Source organism: Eptatretus burgeri, chromosome 8 (assembly GCF_056783735.1).
Source record: "Eptatretus burgeri isolate ZD-2024b chromosome 8, Ebu_testis_v1, whole genome shotgun sequence".
Taxonomy (NCBI): Eukaryota; Metazoa; Chordata; class Myxini; order Myxiniformes; family Myxinidae; genus Eptatretus; species Eptatretus burgeri.
In genome coordinates this window covers 68,595,229-68,614,217 of record NC_140968.1, presented here as the reverse complement: position 1 = coordinate 68,614,217, position 18,989 = coordinate 68,595,229, and the positions used below count along the sequence as shown (strand labels likewise).

General features: G+C 47.3%; 1 protein-coding gene across 4 annotated transcripts in view; it reads right to left on the bottom strand.

Annotated features, from left to right (window-relative positions):
- Positions 1-18,989, bottom strand: part of LOC147021962 (aryl hydrocarbon receptor nuclear translocator 2-like) — a 150,956-nt gene that overhangs the window by 98,585 nt on the left and 33,382 nt on the right. For all 4 annotated transcript variants that reach the window (XM_085892451.1, XM_085892450.1, XM_085892448.1 and 1 more), the window contains exons 2-5: positions 17,240-17,372; positions 16,101-16,160; positions 996-1,040; positions 469-682 (exon numbers count right to left, since the gene is read on the bottom strand). In XM_085892451.1, coding sequence (XP_085748577.1) covers positions 469-682; positions 996-1,040; positions 16,101-16,160; positions 17,240-17,372 — 452 coding nt within the window. The remainder of the gene's footprint in view (positions 1-468; positions 683-995; positions 1,041-16,100; positions 16,161-17,239; positions 17,373-18,989) is intronic.

Genomic DNA, 18,989 nt, shown 5'->3' with positions numbered 1-18,989 from the left:
AAGAGGTTTGGAATGATGGGGCTGTTAGGATGGCCTTGAGGTACGCACAATTGCCTCTGTGCCATATAACCTGGGTTTGAATCTTGGCACAGCTATAAACTGTCATACTGGTCTCTCGAAGGCAGGGCAAGGCATCAATATGTGTACCCTCCCTCGGATGGATATTACACTGGATTCTCGTCTGCCAGCAATAGTTAGTAGACGTTAAATATCTCACGGTGGTCTTCATGAAGAATAGGCCAGTTAGAGCTGGCCTCCTGGCCAAATTACCAATTCCTGCTCCAGATGAAAGAGGGCTGGAGCAGGAATCAGTGGCATCGCGATGTTTGCAGCAATGATGCAACCAGCAGCCATAGGCCACATACAAAATTAATTCATCAAAACGATGTTTTGTACTTCGGATTTTATCACCATAGATGTTTAGCTTGAAAAAAACCATCCTGTGAAGTGATCGAGTTGAGCATTAACCTGATCTGTGAGGAATGAGGGCCTGTAGGCTCCCTCTGTAGGCGAGTTTCCTGTGCCCCGAAGAGACTTCATGTGTGATACGGCCATGCGAAGCACGGTCAGCTTATCAGGCTTTCGTGCAAGGGCACCGCATGACGGCACCATGTCAGAGAGCTCAGAGATGTAAGCAGTCATCTTGTTACGACGTCGACGCTCAATCTCGCTGTGATTCTCTCTATGTGGAGAAATGGTGAGGGAAGGGTGGGAGGTTAAATGGTACATGATCTACAAAAAAATGGCAAGGTTTGGATGTGCAGAGATTAGGAAAATAAATAAAAAGATGAACAACAAATCCAAAGGTATTTAAATATGAAAAAGCAACAACCAACGATCAGCCACTGTACTGAAGAGAAGGAAGATGGAAAGACATTACATGTGTTGATTGGCAGAAGAAAAACTCTCGACAAAGTGAATATTGTGAAGAAAATAATAAATAAGAAAGAAATAATGGAGGTGAAAGAAAAAAAGAAAAGAAAATCAATTCTCACCTTGCCATTCTCTCCTTATCTGCACAATTTTGGTCGTCCTCAGACCTGCAAAATGAAAACCGAGTGGACCAATCATTTCTCATAGTGGTGAAGAGCTACGATTATTTATTTTTTCAGTGCATCCATCAAAAATGTTTCATTGACTTTGATGCTCAATTAATTGAGTGTCAGTTGGGCAACAAAACAGACGTACAAACTACAAACGAGTTCCACATATGATACAATGACCAAAATAGCTCAAAACAAGATGTACATTGTCAACAATAATGCTTTGGGACCATGTTCATGGAATTACCCACAGAAGACTGCCTCTCCCAATAGGCAAACATTATTAGGAGGTGACAACCAGTCTCTGCCACTTGGATTTCTCATAATACAAGTTTTCCTTTGTCACATTCAACAAATATATATATATATATATATATATATATATATATATATATATATATATATATACATTATGCACATATACATATATACAGAGACATGACGCCAGACTCGCCAGGAGACTTCAGTGAGACAGTGGCAGACAGCGCAGGAGGGCAAGCGTCGGCGCTGAAGGAGTGGCGCCGCGAGTCAGCATGGTCAAGTGCGGAATCCCAAGTTACCACTACAAGCCGGAACTCCTCTCATTCTATCAACGCTCAGTTCGGCTGAATCCCACAGCAACATTTACACGTACAGATTCTAACACTATTACGAAAGGGTTGTGGAAGAAAAATAATTATATTCATGTACTCTCAATTATAATTGTTGCTGGTGCTTTACAAATCTAGTTTTTATGCTATAGTCGAATTGGCTGTCAGTTATGTTTCCCTTGACCCAAGAGTCTTTTGACATAAATATTGATAAAAGGAATGTCTTACTATGAAACAAGGTGACCTGGTTGAGAACACTGCAACTTTTGTCATGATTATGTCATTCTCTTTCACCCAGTGGACACATATTGCAGTTGGAGTTCTTTTGCCTAATGCTTATCAGCTAACCCTGTCGTTCTCCCCTCCCATTCTTTGGAATATCAAGTTGTGTATAAGAAGAATTGCTTCGGGCTTATGTTTCAGTGAAGTCCATTAAAATGTTTCAGTCAAGCATTCAATATTCTTCCTCCGTATATCCGAAATTAAAGATTCTCCTTTGGTATGCTGATCCAACTTGTGGAAATGGAGTTATTTTCAACGACAGGGTCTTTCTCTTTTGCATTCTCTCCATCATCTATCTTTCGTCCACTGTAGACGCACAAGAGCAATCAGCACGGGCAAGCCCGACAAAGACCGTTCATTTCAGAGCGAACCCAAGAGTGAACCGTACTGATTTGCACCTCACATCGTCCTCTTACACCATGCTGCACCCCTGTTGCATGACACTCACACACCCTAGATACCCTCAGTATTTCTCCCTCCTTCCCATTCCTCAGCAGTTTAGGTTGCGCAGGTCCACCGACCGTGCCAGATATTGGGAGGTCGTTAATCCTCCACTGCATCTTATCTCTCTGGGCTATCTCTAACTTTCCTCGGGCTTGTGTGTGTGAGTGATGGCGCCTGTCATAGCATAAGTTAAGACAGTCTAAGAAGATTCGGGATAACTCTGCTGTGTCGTTTTCCCTTGTGAATATTGCATGTCATGTCTGCGCACCCCACAAATTCCTTGCTTTCCCTGCTTTACATTTGCAGTAAATCCCAAACTGTGCCAGATAATTTTCCTCGCTTGTTAAAAAAATGTGCCTATTAAAAAATGTGCCTCTTAGAAATGTACCCAGCTCATTTTTGTCTTTTCCTCCATTGGTCTAGCATGGTCCGCACCTTAGTTTAACCAGGATGTTACACCCCAAAAATCTGCAATTTAGCCGGTGCGAACTTGGCAGCTCCGCTCGGCTGCACCTGATACAGTAAGTAACTTAAGTACGCATTGAGAGCACGATTCCCTGATAAGGCAATCACATGTTCCTCGGTAAACGGTTGTCAGATGGAGGACCCTGGGTCACGTGGTCAAGTTATTGGATTTCCTGGTCGATTATCAACCCACCGTGACACAAAGTAATTCGTGTGCGCCAGCCTACGATTCCCGGTGAGTCCAGAGAGGAACCAGGGACAGCCCCTCCCTCATGGTTCCCTCGTGACACCAGGGCCGTGACAATCTATATATGTTCATGTATAGGGTGGGGGGGGGAGGCCAGAGAGGAAACGGTAGAAGACAGAAAGAGCACCGACCTACCTGTGGTGAACGAGTGAGAAACCCAAAGACTCAGGTTCATCATGGGAGATGCCAATGATCCAAAATGCCTTGGTTTCCACAGCGTGAAGTGGAGAAAGGAGAGAGGCGGGAGCACCAGCCCAGAGAAAAGAGCAGTACTCCATGAGGCTGCGGATGAAAGCTTTGTACGTGGTCAGGAGCTCAGGAGTGCCAAAGAAGGACTTTGCATGACAGAGGATGCCCAAACGGCGACTGGACAGCTTTGGAAACCAGCTTGGAAATGTGGCTTTCCCAGGCAATATCATGGCAGATAGTGAGACCCAAAAGTTTGAATGAAAGGACTTCTTCAAGAGGATTGTTGAGAAAGTAGATGGGTTGGTGGGGGGGGGGGGTCAAACTTCTTAAAGTATTCCATAACCCTGATGATGATTCCATAACTTTAGAACAAACTTTTTATGGATTCCACAACCTTGTTTATGATTGCGAGAAGGCTGATTGGTCTGAAGTTGCAGGGATCAGTTTTTGCAGAGTGGTAATGTTTGCTGAATTCCAAGCAGATGGCAGATGACCTTGACCAAATCAGAGGGTGAATAGAACAGAGAGAGGGTGAGCAAGAGCAGAGGAGCAGGTTTTTAGGACACGTGGGCTGATGCCGTCTGGACCGGTTGCAGAATCTGAGTCAAGGTTTGACAGCAAACTCTCCACCTTGTCAGGAGAAAAGGACACAGCATCCAGGAATAGCTAGCCGAGACTGGGTAAGGTGGGTATAGAAAGTGATGGGTTTGGGACCCAAGATTTAGAAGCAAACACTGAGTTTAGGCATTCAGACTTTTCACATGCAGTGTCAACTGTGCAGCCATTTGAAGTAAGGGAGGGGGTGGAGGGGGAACATACACCAGAAACAGACTTAACTGGATGCCACCAGGATTTGGAGTTGGGAGACAGGTTTGAGAGTTCAGACTTGAAATTAGAAATATGTTGTTTCTTGGCTTTCCTCAGGGTCGACACGCACTTGTTCCGTGCTTTGTGGAAGGAAATGAGATTGCTTTCAGTTGAATTTGCCTTCCATGAGGCGAAGACAAGTTGTTTCAGGGAAACTGCCTCACCACAAGTTTCAGTGTATCATAGGCGAGAGAAAGGGTAGGACAACTGAAGACGAGATGGGATAAGCCTGTGCATGAGAGAGAGCAAATTTCTTTGAAAGAATTCCCAGGATGAGTTGATGTTGGAGAAAGTAGAGATGGGAGACCAGTCTAGAAGTTTGATGGTTGCTTGAAGACCTTGCCAGTCGGCCTGAATGAAAGGCCAGACTCGACAGCGCTGAGGTGATCCTCGAATAACAAGTCAGAGGAACCGATTGGAGCAATAGAAGAACAGCAGACATTTTCTGGAAAAAAAAAAACCATGCCTTCCTGGGAACATGCCTTGCTGTTATGCTTAATATTCTTAGCCATGTCCTTCTCATACTCTCTTTTGGCTTGCTGAGTTAATTTCTTAACTTGCCTCTGTTTACTCCGATAGTGATAGAAATCTAGCTCCAGTCCTGTCATTTTATCTATTGGTTCATGAAAAAATATGTTCACGAAAAAATAAGTGACCACTATATTCGTTATTGGTGTGTGTCTGTATATTACTAAAACTCTCATCATATATTATATGTGTGCCTATGTGTGTATGTATGTATATATATATATATATATATATATATATATATATATATATATATATATATATATATATATATATATATATATATATATATATATATATATATATATATATATATATATATATATATATATATATATATTGTTACGAATTCTGGCCCGCCAGGCGTGCGAGCGATTGCGTAACTCCAATCGCAACCGCGTCGCCCACCGGACGGACAATTCAGTCGTGACACTCCTGGAACTACCGCCAGGAGCCAGTCACGGGTGGGGGTTTAACCTCACCACGATCGTGCCAATTGCCCACCCGTGCAGGATAGGGTTGCTCGCCAAATTCGACCGACCTAAGTACCTGCGCGAGTAGTCGACCGGGCGGTGTTATCGCCGACCTCGACGGATCAGATTCTCTTCTTTACCCTGGGTGTTCAAAACCCACTACTAATTTATTCCGCGATTCAAGATGGCACTTTCAATGGGGAAAGAGACGACGAACGGGATACATTTCACACAAGGACATTTATTATAGCAAGCACATATTACACACACAACACAAGCAAGGAATCATGCAAGAGACAAGCGACAAAGAAAGTACTACTACCGACTACAAAGATGTACAGTCACTTACACAGGTTTACTTGTCAGACACGGCGCCACCCACATACACACAAACAAAAGAAAAGACCTCCCTTTAGTGGTTGTCCAGTCTCTCTCCCACGACAGTCAGCGTGGTCGCACCTGGTTCCGGCCTCCCACGCGGCCGGCGAACCCTCTCCGGCACCTCTCGTCCGGACGCGCAGGTCCACCAGATAGCCGGCACTGTTGCGCCTCCCGTCCGCGTCTCCACCAACAGGCCGCTCGCCGGACCACGAGCGCAGGATCGAGAGAGGGAGACAGAGAGAGAGTGACGTCGACCCTGGCCACCAAGAGAGAGGAAGCGAGCTCGACCCTGGCCACTAAGAGAGAGAAGCACTCGACCCCAACAGAGAGAGTGAGAGCGAGCTCGACCCTGGCCACCAAGAGAGAGGATGGTGTCAACGACCCAGACAGAGAGAGTGACATCAACCCTGGCGACCAAGGGAGAGAGTGACGTCGACGGAGAGAGGAAGAATCCAACACGATGATCCAGGCAGGAGAGAGAGCGAGCCCGCACGCGGTCCGCCCTATATAGCGCGGGGCTCCGCCCCTTCGCTCCACCCCCTATTTGGCTCCGCCTCTCCTCTAGCCCTTTCGAGAAGCTCCTCGAAAAGGGGCGTTTCCTCCTCACGGCCGCCTCACACCCCGTATCCACCAATCGCCAGCGAGCTCTCGCAGCCTATCCCGTCAGCCCCGGCGCCGCAAAAAAAAAGTGGGAAAACTCGCGCGCCGTTGTAGGCCTTTCACGGGGCCTTCGTTTGAAGTCTTCGGACAGTCCAAAATAACGATAGAACAGAAAAACAGCTATCTCAAAGAGTCGCAGCTTGATGAATCACACAAATTCCCTTTAAACAACGGTGGGGAACTATCTGCACATAAACTTAGCGTCATAACTGATCTAAGGACCCTTTATGGTGTATTGCGAATTTCCACAGCCGTAACACTACCCCCTCCCTTTTTTACAGACTCGTCCCAAGTCGTCGAATTTTCGTGTGCCGTGATGTGTCAGTTCTTCCCTAGTACGATTTACCTTCGGATCCCTGAGTGCGACATTCAGTGTATTCGTGTCCCAAAAATAAATAACCTACGGGCTGAGTAACTAACTAAACAAACCCACTCTTAAATTGCCGGCGGGATTTAAATAAATTGCCGGCGCGAAGACAAACATGCCAGGGGTGAAAAAAACACATTTACAATTACATCTTTCCCTTAACCTTATAATTGTACACTATACCATGGCCCAGGATCTATGGACTCTGTGGAAAAAAGAGTAAAAGTCACAAGCAGGGAGCCAGGCTGCTTACACACAGTTCAAGGCCTCCCCCTTCTTCAAAGGAAAGCAGTGAACAAACAAACGGTGCACGGGCCGCCGGTGCAGTCCCATGTTGCAGCTGCCATCAGGACAGTCCCTGCAATTTGCACGAGGATCCTGGCGCACATGGCAATGAACAAGGGGGGGGGGGATGCAAAACAGAATGGGGAAAGATGAACGAGGGCAGCAGGCATGGGCCAAGGCAAAGGTGGGCAGGCAAGGCATGGCATGACAAGGCCGCTGTAGCAAAAACAGCAGGCAGATGAAGTGGCCGGCACAGGCCTTGTAGCAAACACAGCCGACAGACGATCCGACCGGCACAGGCCTTGCAGCAAACAGCCAGCCGATGAAGTGGCCGGCACAGGCCTTGTAGTAACAGCCAGCCGATGAAGTGGCCGGCACAGGCCTTGCAGTAACAGCCAGCCGATGAAGTGGCCGGCACAGGCCTTGTAGTAACAGCCAGCCGATGAAGTGGCCGGCACAGGCCTTGCAGTAACAGCCAGCCGATGAAGTGGCCGGCACAGGCCTTGTAGTAACAGCCAGCCGATGAAGTGGCCGGCACAGGCCTTGGAGTAAAAACAGCCGGCAGATGAAATTGGCCGGCCCCTTGCCTTGTTCTGGAGGTTCGTGGAGGGAGTGCGGTGGTGCTGGCCACTCGGAAGGTGGGCTCGGACCTACCTACTGTCTGCCTCCCAACCTATCACCTTTGCCTGTCTCTGTCCATACCCACTCCCTTAATTTGCAAAACCCAATTTAGCCCCAACTTTTTTTTCCCCACCTATAAATCGTCCCCTAACCCCCTTTATCGTCCTTGTTCGGCTAACCTATCCTGTCACCTAGCCTACTCCCAACCCCTACGTTCCCTTCCCGGAGGGGAATAAGGGAGAGCTAGCGTCCTGCGTCGAGGCCCAATCCAAGCCTCAGAATGGCCTCCTCAGATTTCAGCGATCTAACCCAAAGTGGGTCCAGCGGCCCACAACGAGAGCGAAGGGATGGATGGTGCGGAGGGGTACACTCCTATCTACCCCAACAATTATTAGCCTTCAACTACCCCGGGAATTTCAACAAGCGCCTCTCGCTTAAACTATTGGTTCTATCAACCCAGATTCCCGTCGCCTGTGTTGGTGTCCTCTCAAATTTCGGGCCATGCCCCCCAATTTTCTTCCCGTGCCCTCACACGGTCTCACGGCTGGGACGCGTGGCTCCCTTGGCAGGAACTACCCTCTGCCGATTCTCTAACAATGGCACCCCCGGGCACTACACTGCCTCCGAGCCTACCAGCTCCCTAAACACCGGGGAGTGCCCTCCCTGGCGACTTCCCTGAAATGCTCACCTGGCAGGCTGGCGCCCCGGGCCCCATTCCGAGGGTCGCCCGTGCCCACGCACTGCCCACGCGGCATATGCCGCCCCGGGCCCCCGAATCATGCGGGCACACCCGTGCCCACTACACTATCCTGGCCCTCCCATGGGATCTTGGCCTACCGCGGCCGACTAGCCCGGTGCCCGGGGTACCCACCCAGCGATACTCACAGTTCGTAGCCCCGCTCCCAGCCCGTCAACAGGGCTCCTGCACCCCTCCAAATCGGTATCGAGCCTACACTCCCACCAACAACAAAACGACCTCCATTTTGTCAATTTGACTAATCCCCTAACTCACATTATACTGACCCCAGGGTCCCTTGGGCGGGAATCACTCCTCTCCCCAATCACTCATCGCACCATGCATTTCCCATTCGCTCCATTCACTCAGACCCGCTGGCCTCACTCACTCAACATGTCTCCACCTCACAACTCTTCAACACTCCATCACTGAACTCAGCCATCCTTCTGACTACATCCCCTCACTACCTCGTGCTCCCACGTCGTCCCTGACACTAGTAGCACATCCTTTTAACCTACGTAGCTAAGCTACGTCCCCTCTACACATCCACAGTCTGTCACTGTTCTCAAAATCCCAAAAATCAATTTCCAATCCCAATTCTAAACTGCATCCCTCTACCTAATCCATTCCACGGGCTCCATGAGGACTTATCCCTGCCCCATGAAGCCGGTCTAACTAAACTAACCCATCCTCCTAACTAGGGGTATCCTGTGCCCTGGCCAAGGGGATATTCCACCCCTTGCCCAGAGAATCCTGTTCACCCGAAGCGAGGCTTGCTTTTTTTTTTTTAAATGCGCGTGCACCAGCGCGGCAACTCGCAACCTGCACACCTTGCCCGTGACGTCATGGCAGCTGTTCGCGTACCTCGTCCCTCTTGGATGGTACCATCCGGCAGGGATCTCCCCTCCTGCCGGATTCCAACCCTATGTGCAGCCATGACGTCACCCTGCGCATCAAAAAACAAGCCTCGTGTCTCGAGGGGTTCCCCACACGAACACATGTGCTCTGCCTGTCAGAGCTTCACACACACGCTCGCGTGGAGAACCCATCCGGTCCAAATCCGTTATCCAGCCTACCTTTTGTCCGTCCGCAGGATCGGCAACATCCACCGCTGGCGTTTCCGGACCAGGTTTCACTCCCGCAAGCGCGCACGCGGCGGTCTCGTGCGCACGGCCCGAACCTCGCGCTCGCCGCTGGGTAAACCCGGCGCGGTCCCCAATCCATCTACGGCCGCGACCCGGCCTCTGTCCCTTATCTGTCGCCGTCGTCGTCTCCACTCAACACACGCACTTCCACGTGTCACGACTCTCACACACCATTCCATGACATTCACACCGGGACATGCGGTTGCATGTTCCCGCATGCCAACCGCCATCTCCCTTGCATACTGCTCTCTCACACACACGGTTTCTGTCACACATTGACTTTCACTCACACAGGGGGTCTCACTCGCACAATGCGTGCCGGAAAGCACGCATCTCCGCACACTCGCAAACACGCACACCTGCACAACCACACTGGGGATTCACGCCACCACTCGGGGTCCCGGGGTCTCTATACCCCACAAGCTGCACGTGCACCTGCTTGCAGCAGTCACCCCCTATACCTCGCTTGACACGACCGAACCCACCTGGTCGCGATCAGCTTCAAGGGAGCATAGCATCTCCCTCCGTTCCTGAAGGAGGCTATCCAGCTGCTTGTACCGGGTCACGACACCGTCCGCTAGCTCTCCCCCATGGTCCTCCACTACCTCAATGTATGTGTGCTCGTCCTTAACCCCGTCTTTATCGTGTAGTCTCTCCCCTACTTTTTCTATCTCCCGAGTTTCTATACATTTTATTTCTGTTGCCTCTTCGTGTCTATTTAATTCAGTCTCGACTCGGTCTATCTCCCGTGTCTCTGGCAATACTTCCTTTTCCTTCGTCGTTTCTGTTATTTCCATCTCCATTTATCTCCATTTTTATTTGTGTCTCCTTTCTCAGAGTTTGCCCTAATTGTTCTTTCATCCGACGAGTGGTGTCAATCAAGTCCTGCACCACTAACATTACTCCTTGTGGTGCTGTCACACATCCCACCTTATTGTGCCGTTCTACTTCCTGGCTCCTTTTGAGTTGTTCGTTCTCTTTCTGGAGTTTTTCCATCTCTGTGGACTCAAATTTTTCTCTCCCCTCGAGCTGGTTAATTTCAAACTCGTGTAGTTTTTGTTTTCTCTCCCACTGTTCATCATGCTTTTCAGCCTCCAATCTCATCGTTTCTTTCATTTTGTTGATCTCACTTTCCTGTTTCCTTCGTTCTTCTGTCACTATCTCCTCGTACTCCAACCTTGTTTTTTTCCTTTTGTTGTTCAGTTTCAAATTCATACTCTTTTTGCTTTTTATTCCACTGTCTTTCTTGTTCCTCATTCTGCAATCTAGTTATTTCCTTCAATTGGCTGATTTCCTTCTCCTGTCTCAATCGTTCTTCTTTTTGTTTTTCATTCCACTGTTTTCCTTGTTCCTCATTCTTTAATCTGGCCTTCGCTTCCAGCTGTTCGATCTGTACAGTGTGGTTCCTTCACGTTTCATTCTCTGCTGTCGTTCTTTCTTCTCTCAGCATCCTCAACTCGTTTTGTAATTCCGTCTCTTAATTTTGGTGTTTCTGTAACTAAGAAGCTTTCTTTTCTAATTCCTTTCTCATCTCCACACACTCCGACCTTGCTTTGGCTTCTAACTGTTTGATCTGTACAGTATGGTTCCTTAACGTTTCGTTCTCTGCTGTCGTTCTCTCTTCCCTCAACATTCTCAACTCGTTTTGTAATTCCTTCTCTTTGTTTTGGTGTTCACGTGACTCAGAAATTTTTTCCCATTTTTCCCTTCTGGCCTCCTCACCTCTTTTGCATGCTTCCTCCCACAATTCGTTCATTTCCTCACCGTATCTCTCTAGGTCTTCATGCAATTCCTTTCCTATTTCTATCTCCCGTTCTGGGCTTTCTCTGTCCTGATTGCCTGATCTTACCTCTTTCTTTAGTTGCTCTACTTCCAAATCGTGTTCGCATTTTTTCTCTTCCAACTTTTTTTTTCCCATTCTTCTTCCATGTGCTTTCTGTCCCAGGAGTTACCAATTCGCTCCTCCTCCATTCTCTCGCTTAGCTCGCTCGTCCCTTGTTCCCACTTATGGACACTCAACTCTATTTTCCTCACTTTTCCCTTTAGTTCTTCGAAGTGTCTTGACTTCTCCAACCATTCTTTATCCCTCTGCTCCAGATGTTCCTCTCCTCTTTTTATCGTCTCTTCTCAGATTTCTATTATCTGTTTGCCTGCTTCTACCTCTTCCTTCAGTTTTTTTAATTCCAAATCGTGTTCGCATTTTTCCTTTTCTAGCTTTGTTTGCCTTTGTTCTTCCTCCCTCCTTTCTTCCTGTACATCGGCCCATCGTTGTGACTCCGTTCGCACGTAATCCTCATGAACCCTGTCTATGTGCCGCCGTTCCTCGTCCAATTCAAAGGAAAACTAATGCAATTCCCCTATACAGTTGTCACCATTCCTCCACCGCTGCAAGGACTTCGACACTTGTCTCCGAAGCCCGTCAATGCATGCTCCGGCATCCTGCCACGCCTGCCATGGCGCCTGCCGCGACCACGTGGTCTGAAGCGGTGGCTGAAAGCACTCGCCTCGTGTCGTGCCGTTCGTTGTGCTAATAACAGCCGCCTGCTCCTTGCCGTGCCGAGGTGCGATCGCGCCGCCATCTTGCGACTCCGTTTGCCAGCAAAGTTCGTGCTCAGAATATGAGGGTGAGCTCCCCCATGGATTATAATTACAAGAACTGTCCCGGGCCATGGATTCTACATTACTACACATATCTAATCCACCAGCCACCCATTCGCCTTGAAATGTCATCTTATTCCTCGGAATTTAATTTGAATCGCTTGTGATTTGGGGAGAATGGGGGGGGGGGGGTTGCTCCACTCACCCCTGAACCGATTCCTGTGAATTTAGTTGGAGACGGGGTGGATTCAAATCTCACTCCCGGACAACAGTGTTACCAATTCTGGCCCACCAGGCGTGCGAGCGATTGCGTAACTCCAATCGCGACCGCGTCGCCCACTGGACGGACAATTCAGTCGTGACCCTCCTGGAATTACCGCCAGGAGCCAGTCACGGGTGGGGGTTTAACCTCACCAGGATCGTGCCAATTGCCCACCCGCTCGCCAAATTTGACCTACCTAAGTACCTGCGCGAGTAGTCGACCGGGCGATCGTACCTCGCCGCAGGTCGGCCTAGGACACGAACCGCTTAAGCGGTCCGTTCCGTGCTACAGTGATAACCGAGCGGTGTTATCGCCGACCTCGACGGATCAGATTCTCTTCTTTACCCTGGGTGTTCAAAACCCACTACTAATTTATTCCGCGATTCAAGATGGCACTTTCAATGGGGAAAGAGACGACGAACGGGATACATTTCACACAAGGACATTTATTATAGCAAGCACATATTACACAAACAACACAAGCAAGGAATCATGCAATATACAAGCGACAAAGAAAGTACTATTACCGACTACAAAGATGTACAGTCACTTACACAGGTTTACTTGTCAGACACGGTGTCACCCACATACACACAAACAAAAGAAAAGACCTCCCTTTAGTGGTCGTCCAGTCTCTCTCCCACGACCGTCAGCGTGGTCACGCCTGGTTCCGGCCTCCCACGCGGCCGGTGAACCCTCACCGGCACCCCTCGTCTGGACGCGCAGGTCCACCAGACAGCCGGCACTGCTGCGCCTCCCGTCCGCGTCTCCACCAACAGGCCACTCGCCGGACCACGAGCGCAGGACCGAGAGAGGGAGAGAGAGAGAGTGACGTCGACCCTGGCCACCAAGAGAGAGGAAGCGAGCTCGACCCTGGCCACCAAGAGAGAGGACGGCGTCGACGACCAAAAAAGAGAGAGTGACGTCGACCCTGGCGACCAAGGCAGAGAGTGACGTCGACACAGAGAGAGGAAGAATCCAACACGATGATCCAGGCAGGAGAGAGAGCGAGCCTGCGCACGGTCTGCCCTATATAGCGCAGGGCTCCGCCCCTTCACTCCACCCCCTTTTTGGCTCCACCTCTTGTCTAGCCCTTTCGAGAAGCTCCTCGAAAAGGGGCGTTTCCTCCTCAAGGCTACCTCACACCCCGTATCCACCAATCGCCAGCGAGCTCTCGCAGCCTCTCCCGTCAGCCGCGGCGCCGCAAAAAAAAGCGGGAAAACTCGCGCGCCGTTGTAGGCCTTTCACGGGGCCTTTGTTTGAAGTCTTCGGACAGTCCAAAATAACGATAGAACAGAAAAACGGCCATCTCAAAGAGTCGCAGCCTGATGAATCACACGAATTCCCTTTAAACAATGGTGGGGAACTATCTGCACATCAACTTAGCGTCATAACTGATCTAAGGACCCTTTATGGTGTATTGCGAATTTCCACAGCCGTAACAATATGTGTGTGTATATATATATACATATATATATATATATATGTTCCCGAAATACAGCCAAAACGGGACACGATAGTGCAAATATTTTCGGCCCACCTTACTTACCATTCGCCTGCGGTGTGCAGTATCAAGTTTCGTTAAAATTGGGTAACGAAATTTTTTTCAAAAAATCAATTCCCGATTCAGTCAAGTTTTGGTATGACGATCCAAAAAGTGCAAAGGCAAACCATGGAGAATGTGTTGATATACCTCAAGAAACCGGTTGGCCGAACGATGACTCCTGAGGTAAATGCTCAAATTTTCTTCAAGTTTGACCACTAAATAATATTAAAATTTTGTCTTTTTTTTTTTCATCAACCGCTGTCACAACGAGAACCCAACGGGTTCACAGGTCGTCTAGTACCTAATAAACACCTTCTGCTTCTCCTTTATAGCATTCCTTATCTCACTACTCAACCACCCTGGCCTCTTTATGTTTCTCGTTTTACACCTCATTGGAATGTACTTACTCTGCACTCAACTCATTTGCTCCTTGACGGTTTCCCATGTCTCTGATGCCGATTGCCCTATTGTTAGCTTCTCCCAATCGACATCACCCAACTCTCTCCTCACACCCTCAAGGTTTGCCTTCATGAAATCCAACAGCCTTACTCTACTATCCTGAACTCGAACCCTTAACAGAATCTTTGCACATACAATGTTATGGTCACTTGCTCCTCAATGCTCCCCTACCTCCACCTCTGCCACCATATTGGCATCGTTACTGAAAATGAGGTTTATCACTGCACTCCCCCTCGTGGGCTTATCTACAAACGGGGTTAAAAAGCAATCCTGGAATAAAACTAGGAAATCCTCATCTGCTCTACCCTATCCCTGTTCCTGGACCCAATCTTTCCCTGGCAAGTTAAAATCCCCCATAATCAATACTCTTCCCTTACCAAATGCCCTTTTTAATTCTTCATGTACTCCCCCTTCTTACTCTTGCTTCACACCCAGAGCCCTATAAAAGCATCCTACCAGTATCTTACTGTTTTTACAATCTCTAATCTCTACCCACACAGAATCCTCAACATTTATTCCTTCCTTAATGTCACCCCTTTCTCTTGATGCAATGCTGTCCTTTACCAAGATTGCTACTCCTCCTCCTATTCTCTCCTTTCTATCACACCGATACACTTTGTAGCCTTCTATCTAACCCTGTCCTCCAGTTACTATCCTCCTTAAACCATGTCTCACTTACTGCAACTATAATGTACTCCTCGCGATCTACTTTGGCTTCAAGCTCTTCCATCTTATTATTTAAACTCTTTGCATTGGTATCGAATATGTTTTCTTGCCTGGCCTTACAAATCACAATTTCATCATCAGTTCCTTCCTTAATATCTTCCCCACCCTCCGCTGACCTGAAATAGCCTGAATTCCTTCCTCAATGTTTCTGAGGAATTGCCCAAGAGCAGACTCAGGTTCACCTCACAACAGAATGAACATCACGTGGGATTCAACCACGACCAACTTCAATCAACTGAGCATTGTCCCGTAATTGGAGCCAAGAAGCGCACACTACTGCTGGAGCAAAACTGCTCACAACTCAAAAGCCAATTACGTCACGTCCATGTTTCTCACAATATCCACAATGGATTCCACTCCTTTAACGTCCCTCCAGTCAGATGGGGTCAAATGACATCAGCAGAGCTGCCTGCTTCTCAACCATCAACAAGATAAAAAAATAGAAGCAAATTTGGTGATGTTTATATTTAGACATTCAATTTAAACTACAAGAAATGATGTCAATGCCTTGCAAAGTCACCTGGAAAACGACTGGGATTTGTGCCAGTATTATGTCCCTTTTGTGGGCAAATGTCACATGAACAGGTTCACTGCCTGAGAATAATACTTGTATAGCCAGCTTAAAACACTGGTGTTCCTTGATTGCTCAGGTATAACTGTCAAGATGTGTTTGGGGAGGGGGGGGGAGTGGGGAGGGAGCAGAAGTGACTATTAATGTGCAAACATGCTGCAGCCACGCCAATAAAAATAATATGGAATAAACTCCAACACTCTCTTCAATCCCAATCTTCCCTCCAGGTCTTCAAAACAGCAGTCCACCACCATCTCTTATCTTTCTCCATCCAAAGCCACGATCTTTTCTACCCCCGTTAATGCACCCCAAACCTACCCCCTTCACATTCCCTGCCTTCCTTCCCGAAAGTTCCCCATCGTGTAAGGTCTTGAAAGTCCCTGTAGTTTCCATCATGTATACCCCATGTTCCACGCCCCATCCCTCTCCCTTCCACAGATCTCCTAATGTCTCTGTTCCCCACTGTTTTGTCCTTCCCTTTCCCGTCCCTCTTGTCTCCTGCCCCCCTTGTTGTGCATTGTGCGTTAGCTCTCCTCCTGTCCCCCTTGTTGTGTGTTGTGCGTTAGCTCTCATACGAGCCTCGACAAAATATAAATTTTTTTTTAAAGGTTTAACCTGGGATATTTGCTGGGTCCAGGGCCATCATCTTCCTCATCGTCATCATCGTATTCAAGCCTATGAGGTGAAGGAAAGATGAAAATGTAGGGGGTGGGGAGGAGGAAATCAATAAGAAGAGGCCATATCTAATAATATATACATATGTGTACATTGCATACACTTGCCAGTCTCCAGCAAAGCACTGCAGACAACTTGTCATGTGGTACGCAACACAAGCAAAACTTGCTTTTCATAGCAAATCCCAACAAAATATAGTTTCCAAAGGTCTGAGAGCAGTCAGTGATTCACTATTATTCTGAGCATATAAGAGCAAAGCCCAGAGGAAGCCCAGCCCCAGAGTTGGTATGAAGCTTTAACAGGGGACTTTAAAGATTCATCATCTCAGCAATGTCAATATGAAATTGTTTTGTACAAGTTTGTTTTACTTTGACGTGTCTTACAACAATTTTAGCTTTCACGGTATCATAAAACTTTACTCCATATCGACTGAGGACTTGAATTTGTGAGAATTAGGAGACCAAGTCGGGGATTGGGGGTGGGAGGGAGGAGAAGGCTGATTGAATGAAACTACAAATTGTGATAATGGTACCAGTATGGGGGAAATAAGGATTAAAAGCTACCTCACCACTTTTCACTGTTGACAGTCTGCCTGGTGTTGGCTTAACAGTAAAGCTGGCTGGCTTAAGATCTTAGGGTCTTGAGTTTGAGCCTCTGTCATGACGTTGAAATAACACCAGGTGGGTTGACTCAGCCTGTCATCCTTCGGAGGTCGGCAAAATGAGTATCATCTTACTGGTAACAGGGGCACTGCATCAGCCGCACAGCCACAGGCTGCATACGAATTAAAATTAAAATAAAAAACTGAAGTCTGGGGAAAACAGAAATAAGTAAATAATTTAAAAAACAATGCGTATGTTCCATGTTTGCTGCATCAAATGCAGAAGTTAGTGAATCTAGTTGAGTGTGCTCATCCTGCTCTAAACGCTCCTCACAGCACTAACATATTTCATAAATTTTTCATCAGGTTTTTAATAGTATAGCACAAACATCTTCTGATGATGGTAATTGATAGCAAATGCAGGCAACACAGCATGCCAAATGAGAAACGATGGAGGGAAAGGACAGGGAAGCCTTACCCTAAGCGTTTGTTGTTGCTGAGATTGATGGATGGTGGAAGGGGAAGTGGGTGGGCACCCATCGGCGGTTGCGATGCTGGTACAACCCCAACTGGAACTGGCATCAGGGGCTGTTCCAAGGGGACTTCTCCAACTGCACACAGGCACACCGTAAAATATGTTACAGCAATAGCACAACAAATTGACCATGACTTGACAGTGCACAGCAACAGCTGGTACACAGGAAATTATGGACATTCAATGAAACAATTCCACAACCCTTCAGGAGTAACGTTTGATGTGGTGAGACATGAAATGGACTTATGATACAGAGGATGGGCCTCTGAAAAGCGAATTGATGACTACGAGGGTGTGACCTCGTTGATGCATCCTGGGGAAGACACCCCTGCACAGCCGTTTGCATAATAGAACTCCAGACGGGGGCTTGTGAGGTTGGGGTGGGCATCAACATCTCTATTTCAGGTTGATCCAAAACTCTAAAACTGCTGATCTGAGAGCAGATCCAAAACTCTACCTGACAGTATAGAGAGCAAGACTGCATAAATAAACATGTTAGACGATGATATTGCTATGTTTTTAAAAGGCCGATCCTTCTCTCAAGAATACGTAGCCTAAATGCACTTTGGAAAATTATTGCTTTGCATAGCTCACAAAACAATAGATACTGATGTGGGAATGGCTCTTAGAGGTTAATAATGCCTAGAATAGGGCAGGTATTTCCTTTGAGTGGATGTATAGCATAAATGTAAAGCAATTCATTGCGATATTAGGAATGCATCGCTTGTATGATGAATTTTATGACATCTACCCATCCCGTGTCTGTGGCTAAAATTATCAATTATTTTCACTGAAGGTGGACGACGGTTATGTATCCACCCCTGATTGTTTGTTTGTGAGCGGGATATCTCAAAAGGTTATGGACGGATTCGGACAAAACTTGGTGGACGGGTTGGGTGTGCGACAGGGACGAATTGATTCGATTTGGGTGAAGATCTGAATCCGGGTCCAGATACTATAATTGATTGTTTTTTTTAGTGATTATTCACCATTGAGATATAGGGCTAAACACGATATACTGTATAGCACGATATTTCAAACCGTTGTGGATGGATGACAAAACTCGGTGAATGAATTGGGGAGGTGACAATAACTGTAAGCTGAATAGATTTTGGTTAAGGTACGGATGCAGATCTAGTTCAACAGTGGGTTACAAAATGTAAATTGTTCAGGCTGGTGGAGATATGCATGCTACAGAGTGCTGTTCTCATGTTTTCACCTAGTTTGACTGCAGGATATCTCAAAATGTTGTGGTCAAATCCAAACAAAACTTGGTGGACAGGTTGGGGGTGTGCCAAGGATGAATGGATTAGATTTTGGTGAAGATTCGGATCCTACAATTTTAAGTGATTCTTCACAGTTGAGAGATCGTGTCAAAAACGATACACATCACAAACTTATGGACAGACTCGGACAAAAATTGAACAGGTTTGTGTGTGGCAAAGACAAATTGGTTCAATTTTGGTGAAGATCAGGATCCGGATCCAAGAGTTTTTTTTAATTTTTAAAGTGATTCTTCACCAATGAGAAACAGGACCAAAAACGATGTATAAGCACGATATTTGAGAGTTTGAGACCGAGCTACTTACAGTGGCTGATCAAGGAAGTCGATAAGTGGTTTCACTCAATGATTCTTACAGAGACAAGGTGAGATATGAAATCTGCCTGTATTAAATGACACATTCAATGCATC